The 13,308-nt window shown below is 38.7% G+C and overlaps 1 protein-coding gene across 7 annotated transcripts in view; it reads left to right on the plus strand.

Annotated features, from left to right (window-relative positions):
* The window catches only part of NSMCE2 (NSE2 (MMS21) homolog, SMC5-SMC6 complex SUMO ligase), a 214,300-nt gene that overhangs the window by 53,497 nt on the left and 147,495 nt on the right, over positions 1–13,308 (plus strand). For all 7 annotated transcript variants that reach the window (XM_072774476.1, XM_072774479.1, XM_072774481.1 and 4 more), the window contains one exon: positions 11,372–11,525. In XM_072774476.1, the coding sequence (XP_072630577.1) occupies positions 11,372–11,525 (154 nt within the window). The remainder of the gene's footprint in view (positions 1–11,371; positions 11,526–13,308) is intronic.

Raw genomic sequence — 13,308 nt, forward strand, 5'->3', positions numbered from 1 at the left:
TGTTCCCGTGTCTCTGGCCTCAGTACACACTACTCTTTCTACTGGAGGTGCTCTTCTCTCACTTTGACATAGCTAGCCCCTTCCTACCCTTGACGAACTTTAATCATTTTGTTCATCTGCTGCTGTCAGCCTAATCCACACCACCATGAGCCTTGTGTAAATTATTGCAGTGGCCTGCTTCTATTTGGTCTCCTGCTTCCCGTTCTTCCTCCCTAAAATCTGTTCTCATCATAATAGCCCGAGTGATCCTTTAAACAGAAAATCAGATCTTCTCACTCCTGCCCAAACTTCCCCACCTCTCTTAGAATAAAGGTTATTTAGGCCACACCCTGGCCTCTTTGACCTCTGCTCTCCCTCCATCATTACTTCTCACCTCATCTGCTTTTACTTTGCTTCAGTCTCTTTTTTCAAATGTCATTTTCTCAGTGAAGCCGCCTCTGACTGTCCATCACAGATGAGCTCACCTACTCCACCTTGTTTAGTTGTTTTCCATAGGTAGCACTCATTATCATCTAGTTATTTTGTTACTGATTTTCCCAACTAGAATGTAAACTCCATGAGGTCAGGGACTTGATCTCTTTACTACTGTATCCCAGCATCTAGAGCAGTGCACAGCCCTTAGTGAGCACTCGGTAAGTATTTTGTGAAGTCTACAGTAGTAGTTAAGTCATGGACTTAGACGTTTAACAGACCTGCCAGTACAGTGAGTCCCACCCCTGACACTGGCGAGCTCTTTGACTACTCCAAGTTAGATTACTCCTTAGCCTCAGTTTCCTAATCTGTAATGTAGGGATGTGTTAGTTCTTACCTTTCTGGTTGTTTGTTTGGAGGGGGATTAACTAAAATAAGTCATGTGAGGTGCTTAGCTCAGTACCTTGCCCAAAGTAAACTGTAAAGGAAGAGCAGTTGCTGCTCTTGACACTGCTACTGATTCTTACCTAGTGACATTTAGTTGCTTTTCACTTGTCCATCTCTTCCCCCAGATTTTAAATTGAGCTGAAGATTAAACTTGCCTTTATAATAATAATGATAGCATGGTGGAGGGTAGAGGGGATTAATTGAAGGTGGTCAGAAGTACCAACTTTAAGATAATAGATAAATAAGTTCTGGGGATGTAATGTAAAGTAGTAAGAACAATGACAGCATGGGGGTAACAATACTGGTAATAGTGACAGTAGCAGTATAATTTGAGTGCTTCCTGAGTGCTAGGAAGTATTCTGTAAATTATCACTTTCTGTTAGAACTTTGAACAGAATGTAGAAATGTTCTACTGCACTGTCCAGAAAAGTAGCCACTCGCTACTGGCATTTAAAATGTTACAGTGTAACTGAGGAACTAAATTTTAAATTTTATTTAATTTTAATTTAGATTTAAATAACCACATGTGGGGGTGCCTGGGTGGCTCGGTCGGTTAAGGGTCTGACTCTTGATTGTGGGTCAGGTCATGATCCTCAGGGTCTATGATAGAGCCCTCAAGCCTCCATGCTTAGCGGGACGTCTGTTGGAGGATTCTCGCTCTCTCTTTCCTCCCCTCCCTCATCTTCAATAAGTAAATCTTTAAACAAACGAACACCTGTGGCTAGTGGCTGCTGTATTTGAATTTCAAAGCTCCAAATTCTTTAAATATAATAATTAATTTAATATTCATGACATCCTCTGGCTTGGGTAGAGTGTAGATGAGGAAATTGAGTTTCTGAGTAACTTGCCCAAGATCACACAGCTATTGGGAGACAGAGCTGAGATTTGAAGGTCAGATCTCTAGGTAATTTGGTTCCCGAGGCTCTGCTGGCACTGCACCTCCTTCATGTCATTCTCAAGAATTGAAGTTCCACAGGGCAAGGGCCAACATGACATCTGTGTTCTTCCTGCAAAGGAGGCTGAGAAAACAAATTTCTGGTTCCTCCCCCTGTGAGGAATCTTTCATAAGGTGGGAGATTCCCCAAACATAGGAAAAGTGTTCAAAAGGTTCTAGACCAGTGAGTTTGGCTGCTCAATCTCTGAGTACACTTTTCTACCAGACTTAAATTTGCAAACAGTGGGAACAGTAACAAAATGTGCCCTACTAACATATTGCAGATCTTTCTTTCCCCAAAAGGTGGAACTATCAAACATCTTATTAGTTACCGTTTCCAAGACAAGGATATTTAGGTCATGCTTATTTTTTTTATTGTTCCTGTTCTGTTATAGTACTTCAACTTTTTATAAAATATAAGAAGAGGAAAGGGAGAAATTAGTTAAAACCATAAGCATGTATATGTCAAATTAAGGAAGAGACGTGTGGATACTTCGGTCTTAGCTTTTGCCGTTGGTCCTGAACCCGTAGGTGGAATTTTTAACTCTTTTTCTCCACAACCTGTTCCATGTTCTCTTTGTCCTCAGCCAACTCTCAGATGATTGTAGATTTTTATCTGACTGGAACACCTTGACTTTCATTCCTGGAGTATCTGTGTTCTTGATGGTCCTGCCTGTAGGGAGTTATTTCTGACTTCCATTATCCTTTACCATTAGAAGTGGCAAAATCAGGAGGTCTTTCAGGTTCTTGATGCACACCTCCCTTTTCTCACTCTGGAGCAGCTGTCCTTGTTACCCTTGACAATCAGGATTCATTGCTCTAGTCAGTTCTGTAACCTCATTTTTTGTCTGTCTTTTTGGTGTCACGAGGAGCTCAAAATTGCTAGGTTGCAGTTTAAGCTTCCAGATCAGTGGAGGCTTTGTTGAGTCCCTTGGTGAAATCATTCTTCTCTTGGGTACTGAAGACTGTTAAACCAGCAGAACTAGAGCTGCAGCCGTGGGGAGAAAAATGCAAGTTGGTCATTAGGTCTGATGACAGGGAGGAGAAATGTGTACTTGTCCCTTTGCTTCCTGGCCCATGTGTTCTGGCTACCGGAGAAAGAATGTCCTATATTATTCACTGGTTACAGGCATCCTATGGGACATTCCTCTAACTTCATGAGGTGTTGTCTCCCATATAGCACTGACACTGAATTTCCAGTAAAGGATTTAGCATTCTGGAAGATCATCTTTCTGGATAATGGAGTACTTTGGTAAGATCAGAAATCCCATTAGCATCAACCCATTGCTGTACTTTTTTCACTGCAAAATCTTGAGTTAAGTACCATAAAGATAAATAGGTATTTAGTAATTCTGTGGATGACAGAGGCATGGCAGACAGGAACAGCAATTTCAAATTCAGAATAAGTGTCTTTTCATATAAGAACTAACAAAAGACTGCTAAAGATTGAGGGTACATGTGTGCAATCAAGTATGTCTTCATAAAATGGAATATAAGTTCATTCCGAGCTGTTACTTGGAGGCACAAGCAAAGCAAAATTAAGTTGAAAGGGGATTTGAGTGAATTCAAACCATTGGTCATTGACTCAGTGTGATTAGCATCAGATACATTTCCTTCACAGGGCTTATCACAGTTGGTGATAGTGTATTTGACAGTTTGGATAATGCTGGTTTCCTCCACTAGACCTCAAACCCCATGAGAACAGCAAGAGTGCAGGTTAGTCTGTTCACTGTCACATCTCCAATGCCAGCTCAGTGCCTGTGTGTGATAGGCATTCAGTAAATATTTATTGAATGGATGAATAAGAAGTAATACATGTTTCCATGAATTCTGCCAAAACAAAGCAAAAAAAAAAAAAACTCGAGGCAAAATCAGTAGGTTGGTTCCCCAGCATCCCCCATACAGGAATCTAATGCTGTATTCTGTATAAATAAATAAGTGATTCCTGTTGGTCATAGTTTTTTAGTGGGAATGGTGCCATGAGAAATTTATTGGAGTAATTTTCAACAGCATAAATGTTTAGTAACAGATGCACATACATGGCAAGTTGCCTCATTCAGCTGCCATCTGTTAAACAACTACTCTAGCAGGACTGGTCCATTAGAACTAGACCAATAGTACTCTCACACATGTTTATTTTCAAAATTTTTCTGAAAGCCTTGAAGAAGGAGAGGTGTTTCCATGTCTGGTAGGCAGCTGCTCAATAATGGCATATTGCAACACCTTGGCAAACTGTGAAGTCCATTTGATGTGTCATAATGCTCAACAAGGAAGTATTCTCTCTTAAGTGTTTTGTCAGAAGTCAAACTAAATAATGGCACTAGGAAACTCACTCAACTACAAATAATTGGGTCCAACAGAGTTCACTGTGGATTGTGCAATTGACAACAGAAACTGGCATGAGCTGAAGGCTATAATCCATGCCGGTCATCATTAGTGTGTGTGATACAGGCCAAAGACAGTATAGTAAACTCAGTAGAAAATATAGTTTGTCTCCATATGTACATGCAATTAGATTTTGCCCAGTGAAAGCGTAATGATTCTTGGCCTGGACATGCCTTTCAATAAAAATGTTACCAAGCTTTTTTGTATATAAAGGTGGAGACAGTGTTGGCCTATATAAACTTACCTTGTGCATGACCAGTTAGGTTGGTGGTGTGTCATAAATGTGGGCCAGCTTCCATAAATGTCTCAGTGCTTAGTATAATGCCTGGTACCCAGTTGGGACTTAGTAAATATTTGTTAAATGAATGTTCTAGGATCAATCGAGGCAATTGATTCTGGATCAGTTGGATTGGATTGGATTGGATTCCCAGCATGAAAGCAGGTCCTGTAGCTTAGATCAAGCTGAACATGAAGTAAGAGCTTGGAGTACTTAGTGTACTGAGCAGAACACGTAAAATTGCTTATCACTGCTGTGTGCCCATAATAAACTTCTAGGGTTGTGTGATTTCCAAAATGTAAATCATTAGGTATGTATTATTTTCGGAGCCAAACATATAACAGTGGTTGTTTTAGAGAATAAATCCATCTGAGTCTTGGTTTAGTTACAAGAATGACTAATTTTATACTAGATTCTCACATGATTCAAAGTGTGTGAATGACTCAGCCCATTAATATCCTTAGCTCCTGTGATCTCCCCTCCTAGTGAAATGATAGCTATACGGCAATAATGATTATTGGAGGAGGAGAAGACCTTGACTTTGCCCTAGGGCAATAAAATGACATACCTTGAGTAATTGCATATGTATACAACACTACTTGAAAGAAATGAGGTATAATATGTTGAAAATGACACGGGTAAGGACCAAATTCTGCCTTTTGTTTCAACCAAAGTCCCTTTCCCTAAAACAAATCCATTTCTTTGTAGATAAAGAGCCACCCGAGGCCCAAGTTAGTTGTTGACAGCTCACTGATTGCCTTCTCCTTGCTGACACAAAGAAATATTGCAGGCACAAGAGCTCTGGGCCCCAATTCAGTGGAATTCCACATTCACGAATGATTTTGAGCTAAAATGGAGCACTTGGAGAGCCTATGGAATGTTGTATTTGTGTGTGTTTTCCCTATTATTGTTCCATCTTTTTGAAACAATGAATTGAACAAAGGTCTGGATATTTTAGAGTCTCTCTGCTTTTGCTAAAGTCCCCAGTGACCCAGTCCTCAAGTCCAGAGCACACTTCTCAATCCTTATGTAGCTTGACTTCTTTGTAGCATCTGACAGATCTTGAAATTCCTTCCTGGACTTTTGGGGTATTTTCTTTTGTTTGTCTTCTTAACGCTTGTCCTTTTTCTTTTTAGACTCCTCTAGCTGCCCCATAAATATGATATACTCCATTGGTCCTTCTTGGTTTCTATTTAGTCTTCTTGGTAATCCCATTCATTTCCATGGTTTCTACTAAAATCTACACAGTGATTCCTCAATGTGGATGTTTTCCAGCCAGGCTGCTGAGCTGCAGACCTATATATCCAGGCACCCTAAAGATAAGTGTGTGATGACAGCAACAACCTCAGCTACTCATTGTTGAATATTCTCTGCGGCCTATAGCTCATGCCTTGTTGCTTCATTCCATCTCTTTCTCAGCAAAACTCTGGCAGATACCATTAGCATTTTCTGTTAAGAAGTGAGGAAACTAAGGTTAGATGCATTTAGGAACTTTTCTGAGCTCATTCAGTGAGGAGTAGAGCCTCATTTTTAATCTCAAGGGTAGAGCCTACATTTTTCATCATAAATACTTTGGGTTAGCACATCAAAATGGAATCCTTTACTTTCCCCTCTCGTTTTTGTTATTTTTTTCCATTATTCTCTGTCCTGCTTGAAAGGACCATATTTTTATCCCTCAAGTAGAAATCTGGGAGTTTCACTGGACCCCCAAATATTGTGGATCACAGAAGTACTTTTATTTTTATGTCTTAAACTACCTCCTTTGCATTGAATAGAAGTTTCAAACTCATGGACTTTTAGTCTGATATATTGTTTGGACTATGCATTGTTTTAAAAACTAGAAAATGTGTCACAAAAAAATCTAGATTTCTAATTTTTCTTTAAAACTTGGACTTGCTCTTTACATGGCCACAGTCATCTGGAGCTGTGTAGCAGCTTCCTCTCACCTGGGGCTTGTACTGTCTACTTTACCATGGTCTTCACCACTTCCTGTTGTCCTCTTATTGGGGTTTCCTCAGATCTTTGTCCAGCCCTGTAGGCATTCATGACACCTGGTAAAAACTGTTGTTGTGCTTTCCCAGCTGGTCTTCCTTCCTCTCTAGCTTTTGCCCTAGTACTTAAATGATTTTCTTTAATGAAATCTGTCACTCCCTTTCTCTTAGCATTTTTTTTAAAGGTTTTTTTTTTTTAATTTTTTAATTTTTTATTTATTTATGATAGTCACAGAGAGAGAGAGAGAGGCAGAGACACAGGCAGAGGGAGAAGCAGGCTCCATGCACCGGGAGCCCGACGTGGGATTCGATCCCGTCTCTTAGCATTTTTGATTTATGTTTCCCCACTGGCTCCTTCTTCTTAGTCCACAACCATGGTCAAGGTTGTATGCTAAAGGTAAAAGGAAAAAAATAAAGAATTTTAACATCCACTATATGCCAGAGTGAAATACAAACATGATTTAATTAAGTCTTCACAGCCCTGAAGTGGGTGTTTCTAATTCCTAATTAAGAGGTAAGAGAGGGCTGCCTGGGTGGCTCAGTCAATTAAGTGTCTGCCTTCGGCTCAGATCATGATCCCACAGTATCAGGGTCGAGCCTTGCATCAGGCTCCGTGCTCAGCAGGGAGTCTCCTTCCTCTGACCTCCCCTTCTTGTGCTCTCTCTTTTTCTCTATCTTCAAATAAATAAAATCTTTAAAAAATAAATAAATAAAAAGAGATAAGAGAAATCCAGGACCTGGAAGGATTGTCCCAAGGTCCATACATAGGGTGGTTCCAGATCTATCTGATTGCAGGGTCCTTTTTCTTCCATAATGTCACCTTGATTTCAAGCTCTTCTTATACTCTGTGCAAACAAATGAGTCTCTCTTTCCCATGATCTGCTCCCATCTCTCTCTTCCTTTGCTGCCAAACTTTAATCATCTGTTAACACAAAACTGCTGTAGTCTCTTCTCTCATCCCAGTACGGTATAATCTGGCAGCCCCATAAGTTCACTTGTTCCTCAACATCTTTTGAGCACCTGCTGTACAACAGGAAGTACACTAGATGCTAGGCAAATAGTCTGTCCCTGAGAGAAGCTTCAGAAGCAAGTGGGTTGAGACAGGTAACTAGTTCCACTGCCGTCTACACAGTACCTAGTCATGAAATCAGTCTCCTTTTAGAGTTCTCATGGATCATTTTCCCAAAGGACAAGCACCTCTATTAAGGAAATTTTCTCTTTATCTTTCTTCTGTGGCATTCCTCACCCTTGGTTTTCTTCTTTGATTCTTTTAGAGTTCATTTTGCATCTCTTTTCTTTCTTTTCCCATCTTCTCATTTTGAATGTCTTTCCTGCTGTGTACTAGATCTCTTTAAAGTCCTATTTCATAAATTTATTAATGTGTATGTGCTGAATTGTGTTCTCCCAAAATGCATATGTTGAAGTCTTGATCCCCAGTACCTTAGAATATGATGGTTTTGGAGATAGGGTTTTTAAAGAGGTAATTAAGTTAAAATTAAGTCCTTGAGATGGGTCTCGATCTGTTAGGACTGCTGTTCTTATAAGAAAAGGGAATTTGGACACAGACACATAGAAGGAAGACCATGTGATGACATAAGGAGAAGATGGCCAAAGACTTCCAACCTCCAGATCTGTACAAAAAATATTTTCTATTGCTTAAACTACCTCTGGTTCATTGTTGTGATAGCCTTTTAGCAAACTGATACACCCTGTGTCTTTTAATTTGGTTAGGTTTTAAGTCCTGTATATAGGGACTTTATCCTTGAGAAAGGGATGGACTGAGGATCCAATAAAATCTCTTCTCTGATCTCAGATTTCTTGGGAGTATTTTAAATTTGTCCTGGGGAAAGAGGGCCTTCCTTACCCTTTTCAGACTAGATAGCATTCACGATCAGCTACCCAAAGAATGTTTTTTTCTTCTCATTTTGGGATTATAGATCTTATTTCTCTTGAAGATACAAACAGAGCAAGATTCCATTAAAAATATCATTAAGCCCCATTTATTGCATTGATTTAAACAGATAAGGAGTTTAATATTTTCCAGGCTCTTATTTTAATAGCTAGAGTACAGTAAGTTCTCTGTGTCATGCATAGTTGTACCACCCGCAGCATCACATTTCTAGAGAAGATACGTGCCGCAATGAATTCATGTGCTTTGCACAGTTCTTTTGAGGATCTGTCCTTGGGGGAAAAGATTATCTCTGAATCACTAAATTTGGTTTATTCAGGTTTTCCTAGTCCTATTTCAGGTTGCCATGTTGTCAGCCTCAAAATACCTGTCCTTTCTGCATTTCTTCCACCCCACGTTCCAGACAGCTCCTCAGCAGTGGTGGTAATGAAGCTAGGGAAATGAAGTATATCTGAGTGGGTTAGAGACTTTATTGGAAAAGAACTTTTATGTTTACTGATCATCTACTCAGGTCTGCTCTGATTGCCTCAGATTAAATAATAATTTCAGCCCCATTAAAAACCTTGAAAAGGTTCACCTTTATACCTGCCTGTAAAATCACCATTAACATCTCAGGTGGATCTGAGTCAATTTTATTTTATAAATCCAGAATGAGAGGCTATAATTCTTTTGTGAGATCTTGTCATTTATTTATTTATTTATTTATTTATTTTGAGATCTTGTCATTTATTTGCTGTATCTAATCTGAACTTCATGCTACAATCTTGAACTTGTTTCATCTTGTTCTATCCATGGTAGAGGTGAGGATAGCTAGTCACCATGTGTAACAGCTCTTATTCTTGAGACATGAGGCATTATTACTAAATTACCTCTCTACCTTCTCTTTTCGAAACTGAGCTTTATTGGTTCCTTAGCCTTACAGGACTTATTTATAATTTTTAATTACATATAAGATGTGTCATTAAAGCCTCTCCATATTTTTCACAACTCTCTTTGATGATGGATCCACCACTGGTTGAATATCAACCATACAGTGAGAAGATAGTTTCTACACTCAGTACTATAAATACACATGTAGGCATTTTGGTTTTGTGCTTAGTTTTCGTTTTTGATTTAGCTAATTAAAATCTATAGCTGTTAAACAAAAGAAGATGATATAATTCTTCTTTCCATGACAAAATATTATTGAAACATAAATTGCAGGTCATCTTTTGACTTCACATGCATTGATACTCAGATTCAAAGAAATAAGAAATACATTCCATTGACTGGAACCAAATGCAAGAATTTTCTGTATCTATATTGCAGTCTTAACATTGCCTTCAACCAACTGGATTATAGTAAACAAGTCATTTAATTCTTTCTATATAATTTTATTTATGAAACTGAGGAAGGTAGACATCAAGATTGGAAGACCTCTAAGTTGTCCTCCAGCTCAGAAATTATATACTTGACTAATGACAGGAAGTCGATCAATTGTGGATTTGAATGGGAAAGTATATTTGGAGCATGTAAGAGAATTCACTTGAAATATATAAAGCACATACACTGAATATTACCTACTACATGCCAGGTGCTGGCAAACACAGTGATAAATCATTTTTCAAAGAGTGTATTTTATGAGGGAAAAGAAACATGTACAAATAAATGCAGTTGACTATTACAGGGGCTGTGATAGATTCTGTGTTAAGGCGTGTTGGGACACGAGGGAGAGTTTGGTGAATTTTGCTTGGGTGGCAGCAGCATCAGGAAAAGGCCAGTGATCAAGGGGCCAAATATGAAGGCCCGAGGAAGAGCAATTACAGTGATGTGGGGGTAAGGTGCACAGGGGCTGGGGAGCAGCCTGATGGCTGTGGCTACAGTTTGAGGTTGAGGAAGTGGGAACAGTGGGTAGAGATGATTTTTTCCAAGCAGCTAGACAACAAAGAGAAAAGAACTGGGGAGGGTGGGCAGGGATTAGAGGAGGTTGTTTATTGTTCAATTTGGGAGTAAAGAGCCAATGTAGAGGTTTTAGGGGAAAAAGCTTCTCGAGGGGAAAGTTTGTTTTGACAGAGGTTAAGAAGATGAAATTAAGAATGAATTTGAGGGGATCCCTGGGTGGCTCAGTGGTTTACTGCCTGCCTTTGGCCGAGGGAGTGATCCTGGGGTCCCAGGATCAAGTCCCACATCAGGCTCCCTGCATGGAGTCTGCTTCTCCCTCTGCCTGTGTCTCTGTCTCTGTCTCTCTCTCTCTTTGTATATCTCATGAATAAGTAAATACAATCTTTAAAAAATTAAAAAAAAGAATGAACTTGAAAGCAAGGTTGAGTGTGGAAAGAAAAACACAGATGGGACAGATACGGTGATAGAGCAAACCCAGTAAAGTGTTAATTGGGGGCACCTAGGAGGCAGGTGAATGGCAAAATACAATTCTTACAAGAGCTTTATTTTTTATGATAAAATATTGGGAGGAACAAAAGGAATATAGATTGAGAATTTAGCTTTGAACAGAACAGGGAACTCATTCCTAATTGTGGCAGCAGAGGGTGAAGTTCAAGATTAAAGCCTCAACTTTTTGATGAAGTAGCAGCCACTCTCCCCTGCTGGGGCAGAGAGCGGAGCAGAGGAGCGAGCCCTGGGGAGAATGAAGGCTGGAATCTCCACTTGGGTAGTAGGAGAGGGGACTGAGCAGACTTGGCAAAAAGGAGGAAGCCACGAGGCTCAAGTTCCGTTGAAGGTGGAGGGCACAGGGTTGTGCTGGTGTGAGATGTTTCCCTAGTAGCTGTCAGGAGACAGCAAGTTAATAGGGCACTGGGGCGTGGGTTTAAGAAAAGTGATGAGTAGACGGGTCGAATGGCTCCCCCCACTGTTTACCAGCAGCCTGTTCTGGAACAAGTCTCAACCTCTCTGGTTCTGTCGGGATTCTGTTTTCTACCTCACTGTGTTTTTTTTATTTGAATGAAATGAGGTAAAAATAATGTTAAAAAAACGGTGTCATTGTTAACATTGAACTGAGACCAATGTTTTGTCTTCCTCAGGTAAAAGAAGAACGTCCAGAAAAAATACCAGACCTAAAATTGTTAGTGGAGAAGAAATTTTTGGCTTTACAGAATAAGAATTGTGATGCAGACTTTCAAAATAATGCAAAATTTGTACAGTTTAAACAACAGCTGAAAGAACTAAAGAAGCAATGTAAGTCTGCATGCTTTGCTTTGGTTGGCCTTTTTGAAATTAGGGAACTGACCTGATAAACAGCCCCAGAAAACTGATTTTTAGAAAGTTTGCCTCTCTGCTTGGCTTGATCCTCTTTCTAAATTGCTTTTAATTGTTGTTGCAATTCTGTATTTTGTCTAACTTTTGGTTCAAATCAGCCTGTCCATTTCTGAAAGCCAACAGTTTCCACAAAGTGCTAAGAAAATTTCCCAGCGGTTCGATAAAGTGACACTGTATTGTTCCACTGCTGGAGAGGGGGAGTTGGGAAATTAAAATGGAACTATTTTATTAAAATAGCAATGGTATTTTACATTTTAAACTGCTGTGCCACACTTTTAAAATGATCAGTCTGAATTCTGGTTTTGCTGCCTTTTGAGTAGTAGCAGCAGTGTTTTCTCAAACTAGTTTTCTCTTCTCAAATATGGACCAGGATCTTCTGGATCCCTTTGGTCTTTTGTGGTAGCATAAATTCCAGGTGATTGTGATTGTGATTCGAACATAATTTTGATTTAAAAATGAGACTGGGAAAGATGATTCATTACACGGAAAAATTTTTGTAGACAGTATTTGACAGTAGATCTTTTCTCCACGGTGAAGTACATCCATCCTTACCTTTCCTCTTTTTTTCTGCATAATCCACAGAACAATTTAATATAATTTTGATAGTTTTTACATTAGCACAAGTTGTCATTCTTCTAGGCTCCCGACTCTTATTCCTTAAAGAATTGGGTAGTGAAGGAAAGAACTTTTTTGTAGACTTCAATTTCTCATCATCTTCATTTGCATACTCGTGGAGCACTGTCTTATTAGATGTAAATTTCCTTCATGTCCTTATTTGTCCTTAGTGTAAGGATTCATATTTTGAAATAAGCTTTCTTTTAAATATAAGCATTTTCTTTAAATTGATGCTGAGGTCTCAAAAAACGACTGAGGAAGCAGCTCTACTTTTGTCTATTTTACAAGTAACTTAAGTTTCACAATTTGGAATGTTTTGCAATCACGATGAGACTTTTGCTTTTACGTGGATTTAAACAGTAAGCATTTTCTCCACGTTTTCGTCTATTTTTTGTTCTTCTTTGAACATCACAGCTACCAAAATCCTTCTAATATAAATTACATCGTCCCCCTACATGGGTGATAATTCTCCAAACAGGTAATATAATAATTTGCTAGTGTCTTTCTGATTTAAAGGCGCTAGTGAATTTCAGTTTTGATGTGGGCCAGACCAGCTAAATGTATTTTGGTTTTCTACTCACAGCCAGTAATGACAAATTATGGCAGATTTAGCATCTAATCATAATTCTTGATTTTTCAAAAGATACTCGATAGTATAGGTTGAAGGATAAATATCCAAAAATATGTATTTCTTCTACTTTTGTTATTGTTTACAAAGTTATTATTCTGTAAGAGAAAGCTTATAAAGGCTTTTAGAATTATATACTTAAAAAAAGAATTATATACTTAAGAGGAAACACTTTTGTATTAAGGATATATAATTCAACAAAATGACAAATGTAGGAATCATAGTTGTTAATTTCTTTAATGTTCTAGAAAATGATCAGGAGTGAGGGGTTTGAGACAGTTTCCCCAGGCCAGCAATACTACACATCATTTGGATAGACAGTTAAACTTTATACAAAGTAATTTTATATTGAAAGAAATGCTTCCTTATATAGGGTTTCCCTATATATGGTAACACTGGAATTAAGACAACTTTCCCTTTTTGTTTCTCCTAAAATATGCTTTTAAAAAGTTTTTAAAT

The sequence above is a fragment of the Canis lupus genome, chromosome 14 (genome assembly GCF_048164855.1).
Source record: "Canis lupus baileyi chromosome 14, mCanLup2.hap1, whole genome shotgun sequence".
NCBI classification, from domain to species: domain Eukaryota; kingdom Metazoa; phylum Chordata; class Mammalia; order Carnivora; family Canidae; genus Canis; species Canis lupus.